General features: G+C 50.9%; 2 protein-coding genes across 2 annotated transcripts; both read left to right on the top strand.

The window, feature by feature from the left end:
• Positions 1-982: 982 nt before the first annotated feature.
• LOC149367001 (uncharacterized) lies at positions 983-2,954 on the top strand. The gene is made up of 3 exons (XM_089572488.1): positions 983-1,122; positions 2,403-2,603; positions 2,862-2,954. The coding sequence occupies exons 1-3, from the start codon at positions 1,099-1,101 to the stop codon at positions 2,952-2,954; spliced, it is 318 nt and encodes a 105-aa protein (XP_089428614.1). The 5' UTR covers positions 983-1,098.
• A 3,075-nt stretch (positions 2,955-6,029) lies between these two features.
• Positions 6,030-21,892, top strand: LOC149367002 (neprilysin-1-like). The gene is made up of 4 exons (XM_089566329.1): positions 6,030-6,520; positions 8,021-8,656; positions 17,043-17,431; positions 20,340-21,892. Exons 1-4 carry the CDS (start codon positions 6,095-6,097, stop codon positions 20,734-20,736), a joined length of 1,848 nt encoding a protein of 615 aa, XP_089422455.1. The 5' UTR covers positions 6,030-6,094; the 3' UTR covers positions 20,737-21,892.
• The last annotated feature ends 391 nt before the right edge of the window (positions 21,893-22,283 follow it).

A 22,283-nucleotide genomic window follows, 5' to 3' on the forward strand; every position in this document is an offset into this window, starting at 1 on the left:
AATCACTTCACCAGCAGCCTATGCGAGTACCTCGCCGAAACTGTTCTACACTCCTTCTTTTAACTTTCTGTAACCTACATTCCACTCCCCCTTTTCTCAACTTATGCCTCAAGGCAGACTTCACGAAAAAAAAAAAAGCTGCCGCTAAAGGAGGGGTCAAAATGTTTTAGTGCTGCCGGGCACAGCAGTGTATTGGTGAGAAGGCGGAGAAGGAGCCGCTCATCCGCCTTCTTCAGGGCTTTTATGGGCGAGGGTAAAGGCGATAACTGTCTTAATAATACTTTGTAATATCTTTGAAGGTATATAGACCGGATTAGGATGGGGTTCCTAACCGGGTGGGGAGGAGAAAACAGCCCGGTGAGAGAGCGCGCGGGCGGCTGCGTCTGCTGCCTCGTTTTCTGTCAACCCCTGATGACCAGGGGCCCATATAAGGTAACGGTGCGCGAAGTTCGTATCCAGTACATCGTGCGGTACCACTAAAGTCACGAGTCACAGATTTCTCCGATCTTTGCCTGACGCCTGGCCTTGAAAGCGTAGCCTCGAGCAGAAAGCGAAATGAGACGTGACCTGCCAGCGCACTTGCCTCGCATTTGGCCAATTAAGCAAGTTAAATCAGTAGCAATATTTGTTATCAGATGACAGGGGGGAGGGGGGCTTCGCCAGGGAAGAGAGAAGCACTGACTTAGCCTTCAGCACCGTTCCGTCATAATTCTAGAAAAAATCGGTAATGTGGCCTTACATACGTATTTGTAACTTTAGCTTTGTCATTAACGCTTCGTGTATTTTAGCATGGTAGCAGCCAATAGTATCCTGTGCTGCTTTAAAACACACCGACACGAGCGCGCTTTACCGCGGGAGCATTAGAAGAAAAGGAAGGAAGAGACCTCGCGCGCTGAAGCGGGCTCGAACAGAAGATTAAGAAGAAGACGGTAGCTGCGTTGGTCAGTCGCCGCACGTTTCTTGGCCAGTCCCCCGCAGTGTGTATGCGCCATTTATCCTCCGAGGACATCAGCAGCAACAACCGCTGGACTGGTCCTTAGCTGTGCCTTCGGAACTCGCCTTCGAACGTCGAGAACATCGTCAACTTGACCTGCCGACATGCTGCAGGCATCACGCAGGAAGGTACGTACACACGCCCGACGGAAACTTCTCGAAGACGTTTTCTCATGTCTAATGTGCGCGGCTAGGGAACGCACCGATGGCAGCGTAGACCTTGCAGTAGTTACGCGAAAACCTCAAACAAAAAAAATGTTCCCATATTCATCAACCGTAACCTCTCTGTTGCCGCCGTGGTGGCTCAGTGTGTTACGGCGCTCGGCTGCAGAACCGCAAGACACGGGTTCGGTCCCGGCTGCGGTGGTTGAATTTCGATTTAGGCGAAATTCTAGAGGCCCGTGTACTGTGCGATTTCGGTGCACGTTAAAGAACCCCAGGTGGTCGAAATTTCCGAAGCCCTTCACTACGGCGTCCCTCATAGACTCGGTGGGACTATAAACCCCAATGCACCACAAACCATCATCCTATGCCCACACCACACGCTAGCTGTCCCGGTTAGCTCAGTTGGTAGAGCGACTGCCCCGATGAGGCGGTGGTCCCGGGTTTGAACCCCGGATCATGGAGAAGTTTTATTCAACTACGAAGTTACTGTGGAAACTGTATAGCTTTCCTTTGTAGCTATATGGCGGCCCCTGCTTGACCAGTGGCGAGTTTAGGTGGCCGTCATGAAGGACACCTTTAAGGCGCCAATATTTTTTTTGAGATGGCATTTATTTCGTCGCCTTGCAAAAAGCATCGGGTTTCTCCTTAACAAAATTTCCTGATTGGTCGAGCGGGTCGTGGCGGCCTTTCAAAAGCTGCCGGCGCATGCGCCGACTGCTGACTCGGTCGCGACCACGTTGCCAGCGTTGCCCGTAACCAGCTCATCCCAGCTGCTAAGTTAGGCCCGTATAAAAACTGTTTATAAACAGTCTATAGAATTCTTATAGACTTTATACTGCCTTCCTGTAGATATTTCTTTTTGTCTATTGATAGGCTATAGAATTTCTATTGTAAAACGTCTACTGAAAGAACATGGCCATGAATCTATAGATTCTCTATAGACTATCTCTACCAAAAGTCTACTAAAATTCTAAGGCTATGAACCTGTACATTTTCTATAGCATTTGTATTGCCTATAGGCTGTTCTTTAGGCTTCGTCTACAGACAGTCTATACACTTTACAGACAGAAGTCTATGGACAGTTTATAGACTGTCTAAAAATTTTTGTAAGGTATGAGCAAAACGATGATGACCAAAACAATGAAAAAAGATGAGCAAGACGTAAAAAGAGGGTCGACACAGCACTTACAGCCTATGACGCCATAGCACGTGACGAAATCTGGTGTTACCCACATGGCACGCAGTCGCACGTGAGCCGGTCTCGACCCGAGGTCAAACGTGCGCACCAGGAATCCGAGCACCACCACCAGCAAAGCATTGCCGTCCCGCGGTACGACACCAAGGCAGCCGCGGCCAAGCTTGCCTCGCCCCCGCCGACCTCTGCCGCCATCTTGGCCAGATCCGAGGCGGCCGCCACCCGGATGCTGGCAGCCGCGTCCGGACAGGTGGGTTGGACCGCATGGTCAGCAGTCCGCAGTTGGAGATGCTTCCAGCTACGAAACTCGGTCGAAACCGGAGCGGCCAGTTTCGTGACGATGGGTGGATGAATGACAAGAGCGTCCCATTTAAAAGGGTTGAGGCGGGCGCCGCCATGTTTATCTTTTTACCACATTAGCAATATAGTCCTCTTTCGACGAAAAATACAAGGTCTCTCTGTGTGTGTATGCGTTCGCGCGTGTGTGCAATCTTCACATTTCGCACAGGTGCGGAAGGTCCTCCTTCCGGGCCCCCACCACGGAAAGTGCATCTCCTATGCACAAGTTTTCATCCGCGCCGCTGCACTTTTTCACATCTAGCTTTTACTTGAAACTATCGATGCGCACTCTCACTTTGGTCTTAGCAGAGAGTTGTATAACTTTACATAGCTATTTGTACGTTTCCTTTTATGGCGCAGAAGACCATATTTTCGAAATGCCAATGATGTATGTGTTGTATATGATTAGTCCAAGTTAGGTGCGAGTTTATAACAGAACCAAGGTATTTGTACTATGAAATGTCGGTTAGAGGACTGTCATTTATGAGTTAAGTAAACAAAAAAGGTTTACTATTTCTGGCCCTTCACAAGACAGGCTTTGTGGTCACTGATTTCCATTTGTCACACCAAACTTGAACGCTATATGGCGACTTTTTAAGTACAGTTTGGTCAGAAGGTAAAAATAGAGGTTTGAATAGCGTAAAGTCGTCATCAAACATGCGAATTTTACTATTACGGTCAGTAGCAGTACAAGATCATTTGTATAGACCAAAGAAGGAGACGTCCTAGTATGCTGCCCGTAGTAGGGTGGAACAGACTGTGTTTGCTATTTAGTTATGAACGGGTCCAGTTAACTGATGCCGAAGGGACAGCTCTACTTAGTTTCAAAGAAGGTTATTGTGGGGAACATTATAAAACGCTTTAGTAAAATTTTTGAACAACACATCGTTTTTTTTTTCGGTTTTATCTAATGTCTTACTACATATGTGAATTGCCGAAACTATTTTCGTAACTCTAGAAAATAATTCCTTAAACCATGTTAGTTAGGGCTTACAGTGTTTAGAATATGAATTATATAGGCGGCTACAAGGTGTTTGATAAGTTTGTTTTATAACGCAGGAACGGGCGCCAAAGAGCTGTGCTCTAAAAACATCTGGTATGCCGCAGGACCTTCCGAGCGGTTTGCATCCAGTCTTAATGATATTTCGAATACATCCGCGTGAGATACTAAATCAGCAATATCAGAGCATTTACATGTGAAGCCTGGGTCATCATCTTGTGTTACAACAGATAAAAGGTATGGACCAATATGCATAAAAGTGGCTCTGTGACAGGTGAAAATGTTATTATTGGCGACAGTCTGATTAACAGCTTTATGCGCGCTTTGAATGTGGTGCCATGATTTGCTAGAATAAATTAGTATGATGTGAGTGAGGCTCTCACTAAAGTAGTGGTTCTGGCTGACCTAACAGAGGCAGACAGTTTGTGGTCAAAACAAAAAGTGCTGCATTTTTATTTTTTTTTCTCCTATCGACCGTGTTCTCTCGCTTCGGATGTTTTGCCCTTCTCTTTATGTCTATTCCGCACCGGTTTATTAAAGGGTTAACCTTATATAAGCGCTTTATCTTGCCGCGAATCCCAGTTCAGAGGCAAAATCGGCACCGCTCTTAAATATATCCGATGGAATCTATTAAGGTGGTAGTTTGGGCGTGTTGGTAACACATGTCAAACAAAAATAGCGCAGGGGCAGAACAGGGACAGGCAAGAAGACACAAGGAAGTTAGCGCTCGTCTGTGTCCTTTCTTGTCCCTGTTCTTCCGCTGCGCTATTTTTGTTTGATATATCCCAAGGATCCGAGAACGCTGCCATTCGAAACTAAATAAAAAAAACCAGCTCGAATTAACCAAGCACTGATAAATTCAGTGCTTATTTGGGCGTACTTAATTATTAATGCTTTATTTCAAATTTACTCCACTTGGAGGGTCGAAGGTGCCTCACTGTCAGGCGACGTACCGACGCTGTTCGACATACGGCCACCAGACATCTGCTTTATGCTACAAACTTAGACTCCATGCTGTCAGAATTCGAAGGAATAACGGGGCTTTAAGGCAGTGTTACTGAGAAAACATCAATCTTAACGGCACTGCATCCTTCCAAACTCACAGCGCCATTAAGACTGGTCGTAGAGTTTCAATGAACTTCACTGATAATGCGAATTTGCCTTGAGAGAGAAATGAGGGGATAATTTTTCCGAATCCCGCAATGAGCAACTTCGGCACCAAAGCTCGTTCTAGAGAAAAGTAGAAGTCCGCTAACACAAAATTTAGTGGAAATTTTGACGATTGTTGCGCTGGAAACTTGAATGATGATCGCCGTATCATTCTTGGATGGCGGCACCCAGAAAAGGAATACGATGCTCCGAAAACATTTTACTCCGACTATAATTTGACCTTGTGTGGTCGTCACAACCTGTCCTCTAGATTATTGGCAAACTGACCACCGCGGAAGGCGGCAGTTAATTTAATGATTGGTAGTCGTGAGAAGTTCGTGAAGAGCAAATTCCTGCGGATGCTGTGTTCTCATGGGAGGGTAAAATACAGGGCCAAAGCTTGGCGTTCTAGGTCTTCCCCTGGCGTTGAGTACACGAATGTAAATGTTTGCTATCTTTATGCTCAAGCACACAAGGGGCATTTGCAGGCACATACATTTTAGCTAAGCATCAAAAGAGTTTGATGACCGAAGCGTGGTCCACATTATTATGTCCGCGACTGTACGCACACGACCGTCTTGTACGGAGTAGGCTGGCATGAACAGTTGGAGCCACTGCGCCATGCCGCATGCTTTTCAGTGCTACAGCTCTGTTCGAAAAAAACATTAACCACGTTCTTTTGGTCGACGGCCATCGTCGGAAATTTAGTTTAGCCGTACAGGTTTCTTTACCAGGGGTAGAACTGGCAGTGGCTTAGCTCGGCTATGAAAGGATATACGTAGCGAAAGCAAGCTCAGCGATGAGACAAGCGATGTGACGTCATACCAAACGGTGGCTCCGCGACGAGGCGCGCGGTGTGACGTCATGCCAGATGGCGCGGCGAGCCATCTCTTGGTCGCTCTCTGTGCCTCCTCGGAGCACCGCCACAGCGAAATCGCAACTTCATGGTCAATGTTGCTTTCGCTACAAACGTCCTTGTATGACGTGACCTAAAGCTATCGTTTTAACCAGACAGAAAAGGAGATAAGTCTTGGAGTTTATTTCATCCACTGCGTGCCAACGTTACTCTATAGCCGCACTGAAAACGCGCGATCCAGGGTCCCGTCTCCCCGTCTGGTCCTGGAGGCGTGCGGAGCGGCTCATTCAGCGGCAGTCCTCTAAGCCCCCACCACCACTCTTTACTCGCACGCTTCCACGGCCACGCCTTCGCCGTAGCCGCGGTCGCCGCCATAGCGCTACTCGTCGTCGTCAGCATGGGCGCCGTTGTGTTCTGGGTGCGACGAGTCGGCGACGACTCCGTGGTGTGCGACACTCCCGGGTGCCGGACCTTCGCCGCTGCCCTGAAGCGGAGCATGCGCCCCGACGAGCAGCCTTGCGTCGACTTCAGCAAGTTCGTGTGCGGCGGGTACAGCGACCCTCACAACATGTCCGTCCGGGAAGCGGCCTACGAGACCTTCAGGCAGGACCTGGTGAACCCGTCGCGCAACGAGTCCATCGTGACGGCCGTCGCCAAGAACATGCTACAGAAGGCCTGGGCCTTCTACAGGTCCTGCGAGGAAGTTTCCGAGGGGAACGTCGACCACACGCAGAGCGTCGGGCTCATGTTGAAGGAAGCGAAGCTCGACTGGCCCGATAGGAACACGGAGGTGGACGCTGTCTTCAGCATAACGTTCCTGCAGGTGAGCGGCTGGCCTTCAATGAGACCCCGGCTCTCGATTGCAGGTGCACGCTCATTTCGATGACAAGGAACACGTATTTATTAAGGCGGCAGTCTTTAATGCCTCGTTGTAACCACTAGTTGTCGACAGAAATGTCACGCTTTTCAATTGGTCGAAATGGTCGTAACCTCACAGTGCGCGAATTTCAAACGGGGCCAATTGTACTTTGGCTAGTAGCCATGCAACGAATTAAAGGGATCGTATAGTGGTGCTCCAAATAAGTGGGACTCAGTTTAGTTAATTGTTTGATTAACCAATCAGACTAATTAACCTTTGTAGTAAGACCAGATAAGTAAATAAAACAGTACGAAATTGGTCGAGGGTGGGAATCGAACCAGGGTCTCCGGAGTGCGAGACGAGCACGTTAACCACTCCGCCATGCCAGCTGGATGGTTTGGAATGAACAAAGGCGCGTCTAGTGAATACGGTGTCCTCGTTCACTCAAATCCTCCTCCCTTCCCGTTACGGCGAGGTTCAGGTGTTCGCCGAAATATGCGAGACATACATTTCCTTTCCTCAATAACCAGTTTACCGACGAGCAAGGCGTACAGCCGAACGGGCGATGGCGTTCTGTGGACTGCCTGGCAGCGTTGCAAGACGCAGTCGCGTTCACCTCTTAGAGGAGAAGCTTAACATGTTAACTACACATCAGTGACAATAGCAGCCTTTTGACAAAGGCTTTCGCCTGACCGCACTTTAGGTCAACAAAGTGCCCCCCTGATTTTTATTGCGAAAGCAATGCTACTCGCACTTTCAAGCCTTCGCGTGACCCGGCCGCGGTTACATTTGACCTTTAGCGGAGTGAATATGGACGACCAACTCGCTTCTTCAGATAGCCCGGCTGCAGTTACGCCGCGCCGCGCACCTGTGGCGCTACTGCCGCTGTGACGTCATACCAGGTGCAGATTATGTTTTCTTTCTCTCAGTCGCAACAACATCAAAAACAAAATATAAAAAAATTGGCAAAGACGCTTTGAGTCGTTGCGCAGCGGCGGCCGGTAGCTACGCGTGACCTGTAGACGGTTTCAGTCGTCGCGCAGCGGCGGCCGGTAGCCACGCGTGACCTGTAGACGCGGCGCGCTGCGTTCCTTCAGTTGGAGGCGCTGCGCTTTTGCTTTCGCAACCTACCAGGCTTAACCAAACCCCGCCAATTTTTATTGGTACTAAATAGCCACAAATAACAACGACAGAATCTTTTCTGTTGTGTTTCTTGACTAGGTAGGGTACGCTATAGATACCTTAGGGGGAGCGCTTCAGAATAATTTCGGCCTCCTGGTATTCTGAACGGGCCAAGAGAACACGGATGTTTCTCCATTTCTTCTCCGTAAAAATTCGGCCGCTGTGAGCGACGTGTTTCAGTTGAGAATGCATTTGGAGGCTGTGTTTAATTAGTGACACTTGTACTGCGCTGCATGAAATAGCCGAACAGAGGAAGCAACAGGAGAACACTTTTGCCGGCAGGAAAAACTCGCGTGGCCGGCCCCGATCCAGTTCGCGGTGGAGGAGCTCAGTCCAGGAGTGGTGGAGGTGGTGTTCTCGCCCTCGGACAGCCTCCGGAACTACAAGAACATCCGTTCGTCCAGACTGACCAACAGGAAGAGGCACGCAGAGTTCTTCGCCGCCCTGGTGAGAGCCTTCGGCAACAGCTCGAGTCCCGCGGACGGCTTCGAGGCCACCATGTGGCTCGAGGACCAGCACCTCAGGGGACTCGGGGGCCAGCCCAACACGACGGAGACTGCGGACCACACCTTCTCCGACAACTGGAAGCACACCGCCGAGCGCTGGCGAACCACTCTGAGGGAGGTGGCGACCAACCTCTTGCAAGGCCTCCCCGAGATTGGATTCGCCACGACCAACAAGGCGGAGCTGGAGCGTCTGCACGAGCAGATCGCGGCCAACGAGTCGGACGTGGTGCTGATGCTGGGGTGGCGGGCCGTGCAGGAAGTGTCGCGGTACGCCAACCGCGAATTTGCCATACTCTACTACTCCTACAGCAACAGGCCCTTGGATAGTTACGTGCGTCAGTGCTTCGACCTCTTCTCGGGTCTCATGGGCCTCGCCTCCATCACGCACTACGTGGATGCTCACTTCAACAAGGTACTCTCTCTGTAAAAATGTCCGTGCAAGTATGTGTGAGTACAGGTCTTACAGGGCAGCCTACCACTAATTATGCCGCCGCGGTGGCTCAGTGGCTATGGTGCTCGGCTGCTGTCCCAAAAGACGCGGGTTCGATCCCGGCCGCGGCGGCTGGAATTTCTTTGGAGGAGAAATTCTAGAGGCCCGGGTACTGTGCGATGTCAGTGCACGTTAAAGAACCCTAGGTGGTCGAAATTTCCGGAGCCCTTCACAACGGCGTCTCTCATAGCCGCAGTCGCTTTGGGACGTTAAACCCCATAAACCAAACCAAACCACTAATTTTTAAAAATACGGTTTTTCAGGTAAAAGGGAAGACTTAATGTAATAACGGAGTAATTACTCACTGACATCCACCCGAGCGCAGCGAACGGCTGCAAAGGAAAGCTATACAGCTTTCTCAGAAACTTCGTAGTTAAAAAAAAATTGGCCCTTGTCCGGGGTTTGAACCCGGGACCACCCCTGAGAAAGCTGTATAGCTTTCCTTTGTAGCCGTATGGCAGTGCTCGGATGGATGTCCATGAGTAATTACTCTGTTATTGCAAATGTACTACGCCTTGGGGGATTGCCCTCAACATCTGACCAAGAGAAGACTTTTGCGGCGTAGTAATACCAGTGCTGCCGGGCGTCACAAACAGTCATGTGAACTAGGGAAAGATTAACTAATTTATAATAGCTAGCTTTGTAACTATTACCGATATCTACCAGAATGAAATTAGAGACTTGTAGCCGGCAGTTAATAATAGCCGTATCAGTTTTGTAGCGAGGGCTCTGCTCCCCGGGGTACAACTTTTGATTTCGACGTGAATGAGGCAATGACCTTCAATGTTTGACAAGGTCAAACCGAAATTAACTGCGTGGTCTTATGGCCCAAGCTGTTGTAATATGACCACGTGATAATGACTATGATTATCTGGTACCTGACCTTGACCTTCACATTTGATTTGAGACAGTGGGCATCGCATCGACAATGACCTTCAGTGCGTCACAAGGTCAAACCGAACTTAACTGCATGGTGGTATGGCCCAAGCTGTAGTAGTAAAGACCCGTTTGTGGCCCAGACTTGATCACGTGCGATGTTTCTCGACGTTTCCGGTACGTCGTCGTTCAGTCACGAAGTAAATATCCCCGCTAGCATCAGTGTCTGCCTCAGGTTGAGGTTCTCAAATCTGTACTGTTGGTTAAAATTTGTTTTTCAAATAAGCAACTTATTACCAGTAACCAGTTACAACAATAAAGGAATTGAAATACCCGGAGCGTTAGTGTTTGAAAAAGTAGTCGATTAATTACAGAATTACGAGAAAATGTACTTGATTACAAGTTATGAATTACTTGTAACGCGTTACGTGCAACTCTGCCTGGTGCTAGCGCGATAAAATGAGAGGCCCCACTACGTTGGTGAAAAGCGCCACCTCCTTACGTGCCTTCCTCTCTCTCCCAGCGGAAACGCTCCGCTGCGCGTGCGCGTGTTTGAAGAGACAGGCTGCTGCGCCAGTTCGGAGGGTGTTGGTGGTGGAGGTGGTGGAATACGTTTATTTGCTCTATTTTACAGTGGTTATCGCGGCTTCAGATGGAGTCTTCCCTCTTCTCTTCAGGGTCGGTTCCCCTAGTCCAGGGCTCCGCTGAGGGTAGCTGCCCTGCGTGCACGCCTTACTAGTCCTTGTTGAACTTTCAGGATGTCGCTGGATAGCATCCTCTCCCACTATTCCGTACTCAGGTTTTCTATTATGGCTAGCTCGTCTATTTTCTGGCAAGCCCATGTGGTATGGTATAGTTCAGAAGAGCGTGTTGTCGCGCTAGTTGGCTGTTATCTCCATATATCTCCATATTGTAACGTACTTGTTGACGAAGGGGGGCTTTAATAACAAGTGCGAAGACAGACAAGGCCACGCAAGCTGGGGCAGCAAGGGCGACAGATTCCACACAGCGCGAGCCCCTTCTTCGTCGTCGTCAGCAGCTATGCGCCACCTGGCAATGCTAGGTGGCATTATTCCCCCCCTTATGAAAAAAGAGCGCTGTCGACGTAACAAAAAAAAATAAACAAAAAACGAGCAAAGTTCCGCAAGTGAACCGTTCCAAGACATCAACACGTGTGCGTCACCGAGTATAGTACGGTTTAAGCCGTACAACGTGCACAATGTCAGAGCTGGGCTGTCGGCGTCGGGGTTGCGCAACACCGTCCGGAACCACTTCATAGTTTACGTCACTCACACGCCGGATCACTCTGTAAGGGCCAAAATAGCGGCAGAGCAGTTTCTCGCACAAGCCTTGGCGACGGACAGGAGTCCATACCCAGACTTGGTCACCGGGTTTGTAGTCAACCTGTCGGTGGCGAAGGTTGTAACGGCGCGCGTCGGTGCTCTGCTGTTGCCCGATGTGCACGCGGGCCAGCTGACGGGCTTCTTCAGCACGTTGGGCAAATTGTTGGGCGTCTGGGTCGAGTTGGTCATCCTCTGGGCACGGGAGCATGGCATCAAGCATGCTCTGAACTTCACGTCCGTACACAAGGCGGAACGGTGTAAAGCGCGTAGTTTCCTGCAGGGCGGTGTTATAGGCGAAGGTGACATACGGCAGGACCTCATCCCAAGTTTTGTGCTGGACATCTACGTACATGGACAACATGTCCGAAAGGGTCCTGTTCAATCTTTCGGTCAAGCCATTGCTCTGCGGATGGTAGGCTGTGGTCTTGCGGTGCGTTGTGCAGCTCAGCCGAAAGATGTGGTCGATTAGCTGCGCTGTAAACGCCGTCCCCCTGTCTGTAATGACGTGCGATGGGGCGCCGTGTCGCAAGACGATGTTGTGCATGAAAAACTCCGCGACTTCGGAAGCTGTGCCACGAGGGATCGCCTTGGTCTCGGCGTAGCGAGTCAAATAGTCGGTAGCAACTATGATCCACTTATTGCCGGCCTGCGACAAAGGGAAAGGGCCGAGGAGGTCCATACCGATCTGGTCGAACGGAGCGCGAGGGGCTGTAACGGGCTTGAGAAAACCCGCCGGCTTAAGTGGTGGCGTTTTCCGGCGCTGGCATTCTCGGCAGCTTTTAACGTAGCGTTTGACATCATCAGAAAGTCCAGGCCAGTAGTACATGTTCCGCACTCTGGCGAGCGTACGTGAAAAACCCAAGTGGCCAGATGTGGGCTCATCGTGGCAGGCGAAAAGAACGTCACCTCGGAGATCGGCTGGAATGACCAGAAGGTAAGGTCTATCGTTGCCTCTCGAGTTCTTCTTGTACAAGAGGCCTTGCCGCAAACAGAAGGAGCCAAGACGTCGAGAGAAGTGGCGAGGTATAGCCGTATCGCTACCTTCAAGGCCGTCAATGAGAGGGCGAAGTTCCGAGTCCGCCCTCTGCCGGGTCAGCAGGTCGGAGGCGGTGAGCGTACCAAGGAATCCGCTGTCGTCATCGGGCGCTGCGTCGCCAGGATCAACTGGTGCACGCGACAGTGTGTCGGCATCTTCGTGTCTGCGGCCGGACTTGTAGACAATAGTGATGTCAAATTCCTGGAGCCGTAAGCTCCAGCGTGCCAGGCGTCCAGATGGGTCTCGCAAATTTGCCAGCCAGCATAGGCAGTGGTGATCGGTTACGACTTTGAATGGGCGGCCGTATAGATAAGGGCGAAACTTCATGGTGGCCCACACGACCGCAAGACATTCTTTTTCAGACGTGGAGTAATTGCTCTCGGCGCGGGAGAGAGTACGGCTAGCATAGGCGATAACCCTCTCAAGGCCCTCTTGGTGTTGAACAAGGACAGCTCCAAGACCGATGTTACTGGCGTCGGTGTGAACCTCGGTATCGGCATCTTCGTCGAAGTGCGCAAGAACGGGAGATGTTTGAAGGCGCTGGCGGAGCGTAGAGAAAGCGGTCTGTTGCTCAGAGGTCCAGACAAAGGAGGTGGTATTCCTGGTGAGACGCGTCAACGGCTCGGCAATCGTGGAAAAGTCCGCAATAAAGCGCCGATAGTACGCACAGAGACCCAGGAAGCGCTGGACAGCTTTCTTGTCGGTTGGAACGGGAAAGCGCGCGACGGCGGCAGTCTTTTCGGGGTCCGGCCGCACTCCCTCAGCGCTCACAACGTGACCCAGAAATTTGAGCTCTTCGTAACCGAAATGACACTTCTGGGGCTTCAGGGTAAGGCCAGCCGAGCGGAGAGCGTCGAGGACAGCCCGCAGGCGCTGGAGATGTTGATCAAACGTTTCCGAAAAAACGACGACGTCGTCCAAGTAGACAAGACAGCTTTGCCATTTGAGGCCTGTGAGGACGGTGTCCATCATCCGTTGAAACGTAGCCGGGGCGGAGCACAAACCGAAAGGAAGCACTTTGAATTCATAGAGGCCATCTGGAGTCACAAAAGCGGTTTTTTCGCGGTCCCGTTCATCTACTTCAATTTGCCAATAGCCGCTCTTCAAGTCAATAGATGAGAAGTACTTAGCGCGCCGTAATCTATCCAGCGAATCGTCAATGCGCGGCAACGGGTAGACGTCCTTTTTGGTCACACTGTTCAGTTTGCGATAGTCGACACAAAACCGGAGAGTGCCGTCCTTCTTCCGAACGAGGACGACAGGCGAAGACCACGGGCTTTGGGAAGGTTGAACAACGCCATCATCAAGCATTTCCTGAACCTGGGTTTGAATAACTGCCCGTTCTTTAGCAGAAACACGGTAAGGCTGCTGTCGTATAGGGCGAGCGTCGTCATAGGTGATGATGCGGTGCTGCGTGATGGGTGTTTGACGAACCTTCGAGGAAGAAGCGAAGCACGGCTTGTATTCCTTCAGCAGAAGCTCCAAAGCCAGTCGTTGTTCCCGAGGCAGGTGGCAGTTTATGTCGACGTTTTCAAGGGAGGGCTCGTCAGTGCCGGCTGCCGCGGAAGCAAAACAAACAGGAGTATCGATAAAAGGTTCGGCAGAAGCAATAGCGGTTCCTGCAAAAAGATGTCGGTATTCATTAGAAAAATTTGTGACCAGCACCGCAGATCGGCCACTACGAAGCGTTAGTAGACTGCGAGCGGCACAGATGCCTTGAGTAAGCAGGAGTGAACAGTTAGCCTCGGCGACTGCTTCTGCGTCATGCAAGTCGTTGCAGGCGACTTCAACCAAAACACTGCTCCGTGGCGGCAACGTGACACTGTCAGCAGAAACTCGAAGGGCGGCACTGCGGTGGCAAGAGTCGGCGAGGTGGGTGGCTTGACTGGTCGAAAAGCTGATGATTCGGTGGCGGAGGTCGATCACAGCACCATACTCCCGCAGAAAGTCAATGCCGATAATGAGATCGCGGGAGCAATTGCACAGAACTACACAACTGATGACGAACGTAGATCCACGAATCTGAACGCGAGCCGTGCAAATGCCCTTTGGGGTAACGAGATGACCACCGGCTGTACGAAGATGCACCACAGAACATGGAGTAAGCACTTTTTTCAGAAGAGTCGCCAATTTATCACTGATAATTGAATAGTCGGCCCCGGTGTCCACTAATGCACTGACTCTGTGACCGTCGAGAAGAACAGGTATGTCCAAAGAAACGGGGCTGTCTAGGTCGGATGACGGTGCCATCTGTTCACGGTCGGAACGTAGCGGCGGCGACGGGAGGTCTTCAGCGCAGCGACTCCCAGCGACCTCGCCCCCGAAGGTCGCCGGTCTCAGTTTTCCCGACGAGGGCTGGGCGAGCGACCCTGTGGTGCTCGCGAGGAGCTGTGGGGGTTCGGGGAAGAGCGCCTCGGAGACGATGAGCGCGGCTGATGCGGTGTGCGGGCTGAAATTCGCTGTTCCGCAAGAAATCTTCAATGGCAGGGGGCCGATGGCCAAACCGGGGTCTGGGTGAATCGGCTCGAAAGCCCTGCAGACCGAGACGTCGATAAGAGCAGTTACGGTAGAGATGTCCTGGTTCTCCGCAGTGAAAGCAGAGTGGCCGGTTATCAGGTGTGCGCCAGACATCGGCCTTCCGCAAGGGCGCTCGGCGATCGTCGAAATACTGCACTGGTGGCACTGAGGACCGCGGCTCAGGAGGCGTTACCGGAAACGGTGGTGGCGAAACCGCAGCCGGGCGCCTCGCAATTTCAGCATAGGTGGGGCGGTGGCATTCTCCTGGTGGGGGAGGTGTTTCGACAGCAGGAGCCCTGAACGCCTGTTGCACTTCCTCGCGAACAAGAGCAGAAATCGAACCTAGTGCTGGCTGCGAAGGGCTGCAAAATTTCAGGACCTCTTCACGCACGATGGTGCGAATAAGTTCACGCAGATCGTCAGGGTGGCTCCCGGAGGTAGCAAACGATGCGGTGACAGCAGCAGCATGCACGGGCCGGTCGTAGGTCGCAGAACGTTGTTGCAGCACCTTTTCCATCGTTGTGGCCTCTGTAAGGAATGCAGCAACGGTCGATGGTGGGCTGCGCACGAGGCCTGCGAAAAGCTGCTCTTTGACGCCACGCATCAAATGCCGGAGTTTCTTGTCTTCCGGCATGGCCGGGTCAGCTCTTCTGAAAAGGCGCGTCATGTCCTCGACGTACATCTGGACACTTTCGTTCGGCAGCTGGACGCGAGATTGTAGTGCACGCTCAGCTCGTTCACGACGATCAGCGCTTGTGTAGGCCTCCAGCAGCCGACGACGGAACTCATGCCACGAGATTAAAACGTCCTCTCGGTTCTCAAACCAGGTGCGAGCACCATCCTCGAGGCTGAAGTAAACGTTCCGGAGTTTGGCTGCGTGGTCCCATTGGTTAAACGCAGCTACGCGCTCAAAATGAAGGAGCCAGTCCTCCACATCCTGAAGAAGTTCCCCACGGAACGTCTTGGGAATCCGCGGAGTCTGCAGGGTGTAGTGAGATGGCGCGGCAGCGGCAGTTTGCAGAGGAGAAGGAGCGGCTGTCTCCATGGCGCCGCTCTCTACTAGTCCTACCTCCGAAGGCAGTCCCTGGATCCTCCGACTGAAGCGGTGTACCGGGGTGTCGAGTGGTACAGGGCTGGCGCGACGGCTGCCTGGAGGGGTCTCTTGCATGGACTCACGGGTACCCGGCACACTCCACCAAACTGTAACGTACTTGTTGACGAAGGGGGGCTTTAATAACAAGTGCGAAGACAGACAAGGCCACGCAAGCTGGGGCAGCAAGGGCGACAGATGTTGTTGTTGTTGTTGTAGCCTACGACAGAATGGCACATACCCACTCTGGGGGATCGACAGATTCCACACAGCGCGAGCCCCTTCTTCGTCGTCGTCAGCAGCTATGCGCCACCTGGCAATGCTAGGTGGCATTATAGGGTTGGTTTGTCTCCACACCACGGGCACTCGCTCTCGTACTGCGAGGGGTAGATTTTGCTTAGCATGTTTAGGCACGGGAATGTTCCCATTTGTAACTGTCGCCATGCTACGGCGTCTTCTTTATTTAGTTGTTTGTGTGGGGGCGGTATTTTCGTATGATCCCTCTGTAGTAGTTCAGTCATAGCTTTGGGCTACCGGCTCGGGTTCTTCAGCTGGGTCGGGATTGTTGGATGCTCGGTTTGTTGCGTACCCTCAGAGCTATCCTATCCACCTCCTGATTTCCTGTAATGTCGGTATGTCCCGGCACCCAAACTATGGCGTGTTTGGCTTGGTTGTTTTCGGTTTTGCCACTTGAGCGGAGAATTCGGAGCGTGCTGTGGCTGATTCTGCCGTTTAGGTAGTTGCGGCATGCAGCTTGTGAGTCTGTGAGTATGGTTATGGACCTTTTGGATCGGTAGCCCTCCGCTGCTGCTAGAGCCACGGCTGCCTCTTCAGCCTCGACTACCGTACAGTTCCGAATTGATGCGCTGGTGATTTTTTTTAGGACCGAGTTGATCACCGTTACCAGTTTGCTTTTCTTGTGGTTTCTGTTACCAGTGTATGCAGCCACTGTGTCGTTTCTAGTTGCCAGTGTTCTTGGTACATACTCTGTTCTTGCTTCTCTTCGCACCATGTGCAGGTTCGGGTCCATATTCCTTGGTATCAGTGCTACTTTGATGGTCTTTTTTGTATTCGTCTGGTATCGTCTCCGTGCTTTGTGTCTCCTTTATCGTAGTTTCACCGCCGTATCTGCTCAGGGGTCTTCTGCCCGTTGCCGACAGTGTTAGTCTTTGGATTTGCGCTAATATTGGCGCTTCTTGGAGTTCTTCGAGACTGTTGTGTTGTTGCCAGCAGCCTTTCGGCTCGCTGCACCAGAGGAGAAATTTGGCGCTAGCGTCGCGGTGGTACAAACTCCAGCTTGGGTTCCTTATTGGTTACGCGTCATGTGGGAGTTGCATGCGGTGTCGATGCGTCGAAGAATGGGGAGGCTTGTGCAAACTAACTGACTTTCATTGCGTCTGTCCAACTCTGCACACTTCACCCACTCGCTCCATGCTCGCTGTGCAGGAGACCCGCTCCGACGTGGCCGATATGGCTCGGTCCATCCGCCTGGCCTACTTCCAGACGCTGACCCACAGCACTTACGATTGGAGCAACACAAGTCTTCTCTTCGAGTTTCTGGACGGATCGCAGTCCACCGACCTGAACAGCAAGTTTGCTCTGGCCCCGGAGATCGGCCGCAATTTCCCGGAGGACCTGCGCAAGGTGCAAGTCTTACTGCTCGAATATCCAAGCTTCGCCGAGCAGATCAAGGCGCACAGGCTGTCCGCGCATCTCTACGAGTCGAGCCTCTACTATACGCACATGGACAATCAAACCGCCACCATGGCTTACTCCATGCTTCCGCTGGCCCTCAGATTCCCCTTCTACGAGCCCGACGTGCCGCTGTCCATTAGGTGAGTCTGGGCAGATGCGCCGGTATTATTGCTTTTAAAGCTAATACACTGAGAATGCCGCTTAGCGCTGCCGGAGTCGGAGAGTTGATATAGATTCGCTAGGGCACCCCCCCCCCCCCCCCCCTCCACCCAGCGCCAGAGCCAGGAGACGATGGAATAGGAAACAAGAAGTATACAGGCCGACCGTGGACTCTCAGCTGGGGCTTATTTGCTTATGTCTTTTAAATAGGAAAAAAACACACATGATAAAGTGCATGACAAGGGATCCTGCTAAAGGAAAACCTTATGGGTTATGTGCGGCTATCAAGAAGCGAGCAGATGGTAACCTACACTCTCATCTAACTGATCACTGGAAGTTGCGAGGTCAACTGCACCGTATAGCTTGACCGCACACATTAACTCTTTATGCATATACAGGGTGTTTCATCTAAGACTTTCTGCAATTTTTAAAAATAAGCTATTTGAAAGAGATGCGCGCTTTTTCTGGCATAGCATTGTCAGTGGTGTAGTACATCAGAATGCAGCTAAGACGTGCTAACTAGCGGGCTTGTTGACCAATATTAAGGCGGAAGCCTTTAATGTCTCATCGTTGTAAGCAGCAGTTGTCGACAGAAAATGTCACGCTTTTCAATTGGTGGAAACGGTCGTGACGTCACAGTGCGCGAATTTCAAAGGGGTCGTATAGTGATGCTCCAAGTAAGTGAGACTGAGCTTAGTTAATTGCTTAATTACCCAATTAGCCTTACTAGTCAGGCCATATAAATAAATAAAACCGATTAAGAAATTGGTCGAGCTCAGGAATCGAACCCCGGTCTTCGGCGTGAGAGACGAGCATGCTACCCATTCCGCCATGGCTGCTCGATGGTTTGGAATGAACAAAGGTGCGTCTAGTGAATACGGTGTCTTCACCCACTCTCATCCTCCTCCATTCCCTTCCCGCGAGGTTTAGGTGTCCACCGACAAATGAGAGACAGATACATTTCCTTTCCTCAAAAACCAATTTACTGACGAGCGAGGCGTAGAACCGAATGGGCGATGGCGTTCTATGGACTCCTTGGCAGCGTTGCAAGACGCTGTCGCGTTCCACTCTTAGGGGCATCAGTGACCACACTTTAGGTCAAAAAAGTGCCCCCCTGAATTTTGTGAGACAGTTACTGCGTAATTTCCTTTCCTCAAATACAATTTTCATTTTCTTCATTACGGCTCCTTATCTATCTTCTTTCACTCCCACTTCCTCCCTTCCTCTACGGTGCGGTTCAGGTGTCCACCGAGATGACAGAGAATTACTGCGCCATTTCCTTTCCTCAAAAAGCGTTGCGTTCAAAGGGCAAGGCATCGCGCTGAACGGGTGGCGTTCCGTGGACTCCCTGGCAGCGCTACAACGCGCTGTCGCGTTCCACTCCTAAAGGCGAAGCTTAAGCCCCATTAATTAGCAGTTAATTAGTATTCAGGCATTAATCAGTAATTAACCATTAATTAGTTATCTGTCATCACTTAGTAATTAGTACTCAATTATATGTGACGCCACCGGTGCCACAGAAACAGCGAAGGTGGTGCGGATAAGGCTTCCGCCTCTACCCACTTTACACAGTCAAAGTGCCCCTTGAATTTTTAATAGTTAACTTTTAAACTATTACCGTTGCGCTCCTTAATTATTGAGAGGCATGTAGCCCACCGTAAGTAATACCCATATCAATTTTTACCCTTGGCGCTGTGGCCCAACAAATTTCGCCTACATCGCGCCAAAATACATGCGGTTTGAGAAGATTGCAGGCAAAGCAACCTCTCCAGTGAACCTAACTCGTCGAGATAGCCAAAATTTGTTGGGCCACAGCGCCGAGGATAATCGCGTTCTCGAAATTCTAAAAACGGATATGGACATTACTTATGGTGGACTACATGCCTCTCAATAATCAAGGAGCCCAACGGTAATAGTTTAGAAGTTAGCTATTAAATATTGGTTAAAAAACCTGCTAGTTAGCACGTCTTAGCTGCATTATGATGTACTACACCACTGACAATGCTATGCCAGAAAAAGCGCGCATTTAATTCAAATAGCTTATTTTTAAAAAATGCAGAAAGTCTTAGGTGGTTGCGGCGAACTATATGGCAGCTACTTGATGACTGCGCATAACCTTTTTTTTTGTTTTTGTCCTTATCGCTTGTCATCTCATATATCTTCCGTGTTTTTTTTTTATTTAAACTATACGTGTTGTGAATAAAGCCTCAATGTAGGGTAAGCACGTGTACTATGTACTTGGTTTCCTAGCCCGTTGTCTTCTGTGCCATTTGCCACAATGAATGGCCCGGAGGATACGAATGTGTAGTTGCAGCGCCTTAAAGTTCATTTTGACAGTGCAGCCTGATTGCGTCGTCATCATCAGGCTGTCTACGTGTACTGCAAGTTGAATGCCTCTCGGATTAATCTGCAGTGTAACACTGTTCTTGGCCAATTGCAGCCATCTTAACCACGCAAATTCTTTATCTAATGTGCTTATCCCACTGTGTTCCACCTCCTGATCCGCTACTCCACTACTCTACTCTAATGTTCCCTGTCAGTTGTGTATTCCTACAATTCTCTGCACCTGTCTTCCTCTGATCCTCCTGATTTCGTGTGTAATGTCACTATCTGGACCGTACGCGTACGGGATGTCCCGGGTGCCCATCGTTTATGTCTAAATCGTTATCGAGAGCGTATGACCTCCGACCTAGAGGGGGGCGATCTGCTTGTGTTACATGGGCGCCTGTTTCTACTTACCGCCAGGTTTTCGCTGGTCTCCCCTTAGCGGCTATGGGAAGTGGGGCGAAGCTGTAAACGCGGGAGCGTTCAGAGCCCCACCGTCATCTCGGTGTATTTGTGTTTAGAGCGTAAAGACGACTTGACTCGACTCGACTCGCTGTGCGGCAGGTACGGCGCCCTGGGTTCCTCGCTGGCGGTCCTGACTGCCCAAGCCTTCTACTTCTTGGGCACGCGCACAGATCTACCCCCGGCGGCCGAGAAGTTCAGCAAGTGCGTGGCCGGCAACATCGGCAAGGAGCACGTGGAGGAGGTGGCCGGCATGGAGGCCTCCTTCAAGGCCTTCCTCGTCAAGCGGGGCTCCGACCCCGACAGGCACCTCGTCGGTCTGGAGGGCCTGCGCTCCCGGCAGCTCTTCTACGTGGCCGCCATGTACCGCCACTGCGGATCCTACTGGCAGCGCAAGGGGCACGAAGTCCTGCGGGTGCAGAGGTTCTTCAGCGAAGCCTTCTCGTGTCCCCAGGGCAGCCGTATGCACGCCAACGAGTTCTGCGAACTGTTCTCCTAACTGCGGCCGCGCGTGTCATGAGGAAGACACCGGCATCGTGGGGGGACATAGTGCTTCGGGACTGCTTCGCTATTGCCAAACCTTTTTCTTTTATGCGTCATATCTTTTCAAACCTGAACCTTAGTTTTTTTACTAGTGTTTCCGCAGACCTGGATTTTTTCATTCCTGAATATTTCCTAGCTTTTCTTTTTGTGATGCGATTCGTTCAATAATTAATATTTACCCTATGTGACTTGTATTAAGATGACGTGCATAGCAGAACGTTGAATCGTACAGAAGCCTCTTGGGAGTTCCGGTTAGTGCAAGGTGGTTGCCTCCGGCAGGACAGTCAGTGTCTCAGAGCGCCTACAAGTTTCGCAGCCTCAGGGGCTCCGTTCTCCGACACATCGCCATGGGCCTAAGTACGGACGCTATAGGACTAAGGCATCTTCCACTGACCTTGAATTAACCTTTTTTGAGCCAGTTGTGGCTGCCTTGTCTCTGTAAACTCCCTTATATGCCAACGCCACTCCGAGCCACGCCTCATCCACTTATGCTGTGCTTTTCGCTTTCACTCCTCTATGTCCTATTGCAGCATCGGCTACCTCCCCTTGGGCGGCCTGCCAGTGAAGAATTTTTCTGATTCTAGATAGGAAATCTAAATCCCTTTTATTCCCTATCCAATTCTGTTAAAATCCTCGCTGTTAACATTATACCAATCACCTTCCTTTTCACTGCTCGCTGTTTTGTATCTAATTTAGTTTGCTTTTGAGCTGATTACTTTAAGTGAGGACTACAAGGATGAAACTTACACTTATCTTTTCACATGAACTGTGCGGGTAGGCTGCAATTTATGGCCCGAGAGAGCGTGTCAAATGAGCCCTCGTAGATTCTTATTCTCATAGATACTTTACCCTAGTGATCCGAACCTGCAGGAACTGCTTGTCCCAAGCAGGTGTACTGAGTGCGAACTACCAGTGCATATGGTGAGCTGTCATTTTCCAGACTGCCTTCCGACTGCAGTTCCCGAAAGTTCTACAGGATCGACGAGGATTCCTATTGCTGCGAGCGTGCGTGCGTGTTTGTGTGTGTGCGTGTGTGTTGCAAGTGGCCTAATGAAGAACGTATTGCGCACGGACCTGTCGACTTGCACCAACTGTGCCACTATTACTGCAGCGTGCGAAATGAAGGAACGTGAAGGAAGGTTAAAGATGCTGATAATAAAGAGAAATGCAGATTGAATAGGTACGCTTCAGAGCCACCATGTGCGCCGAAGCGACGAAGATGACTTCTTTAATTCCAATATCACCCGATGCACAGCCTCCCACTTTCCACTTGCTGCGGGATGTAGCTGTGGAGAAACGTCACTAACGTCCCCACATGCGGACACGAACGAGAGCAACGTCGTGCTTGCAGGCGGGCGCGATTTGATACTGCGCGCTATGAAAAGCGGCATGGATTGCCTTTTCTAGGAAGCAACCAACATTTTAAAAACTGGTGGCTGCACCGAGAAATATTCCATTTTATTTCGCCAATGCGTGCAGCCATGATCAAGGAGTGGTTCACGT

The sequence above is a fragment of the Amblyomma mixtum genome, chromosome 1 (assembly GCF_055824585.1).
Source record: "Amblyomma mixtum isolate Tamu chromosome 1, ASM5582458v1, whole genome shotgun sequence".
NCBI lineage: Eukaryota > Metazoa > Arthropoda > Arachnida > Ixodida > Ixodidae > Amblyomma > Amblyomma mixtum.

Bases quoted from the DNA above. Each gene is read 5' to 3' on its own strand.
- LOC149367001 (XM_089572488.1), top strand. From the start codon at position 1,099: ATGCTGCAGGCATCACGCAGGAAG. The intron at 1,123-2,402 runs GTACGTACACAC...CATGGCACGCAG, and splicing joins TGCAGGCATCACGCAGGAAG to TCGCACGTGAGCCGGTCTCG. The intron at 2,604-2,861 runs GTGGGTTGGACC...CATTTCGCACAG, and splicing joins TGGCAGCCGCGTCCGGACAG to GTGCGGAAGGTCCTCCTTCC.
- LOC149367002 (XM_089566329.1), top strand. From the start codon at position 6,095: ATGGGCGCCGTTGTGTTCTGGGTGCGACGAGTCGGCGACGACTCCGTG. The intron at 6,521-8,020 runs GTGAGCGGCTGG...TTTTGCCGGCAG, and splicing joins TCAGCATAACGTTCCTGCAG to GAAAAACTCGCGTGGCCGGC. The intron at 17,432-20,339 runs GTGAGTCTGGGC...GCTGTGCGGCAG, and splicing joins GACGTGCCGCTGTCCATTAG to GTACGGCGCCCTGGGTTCCT.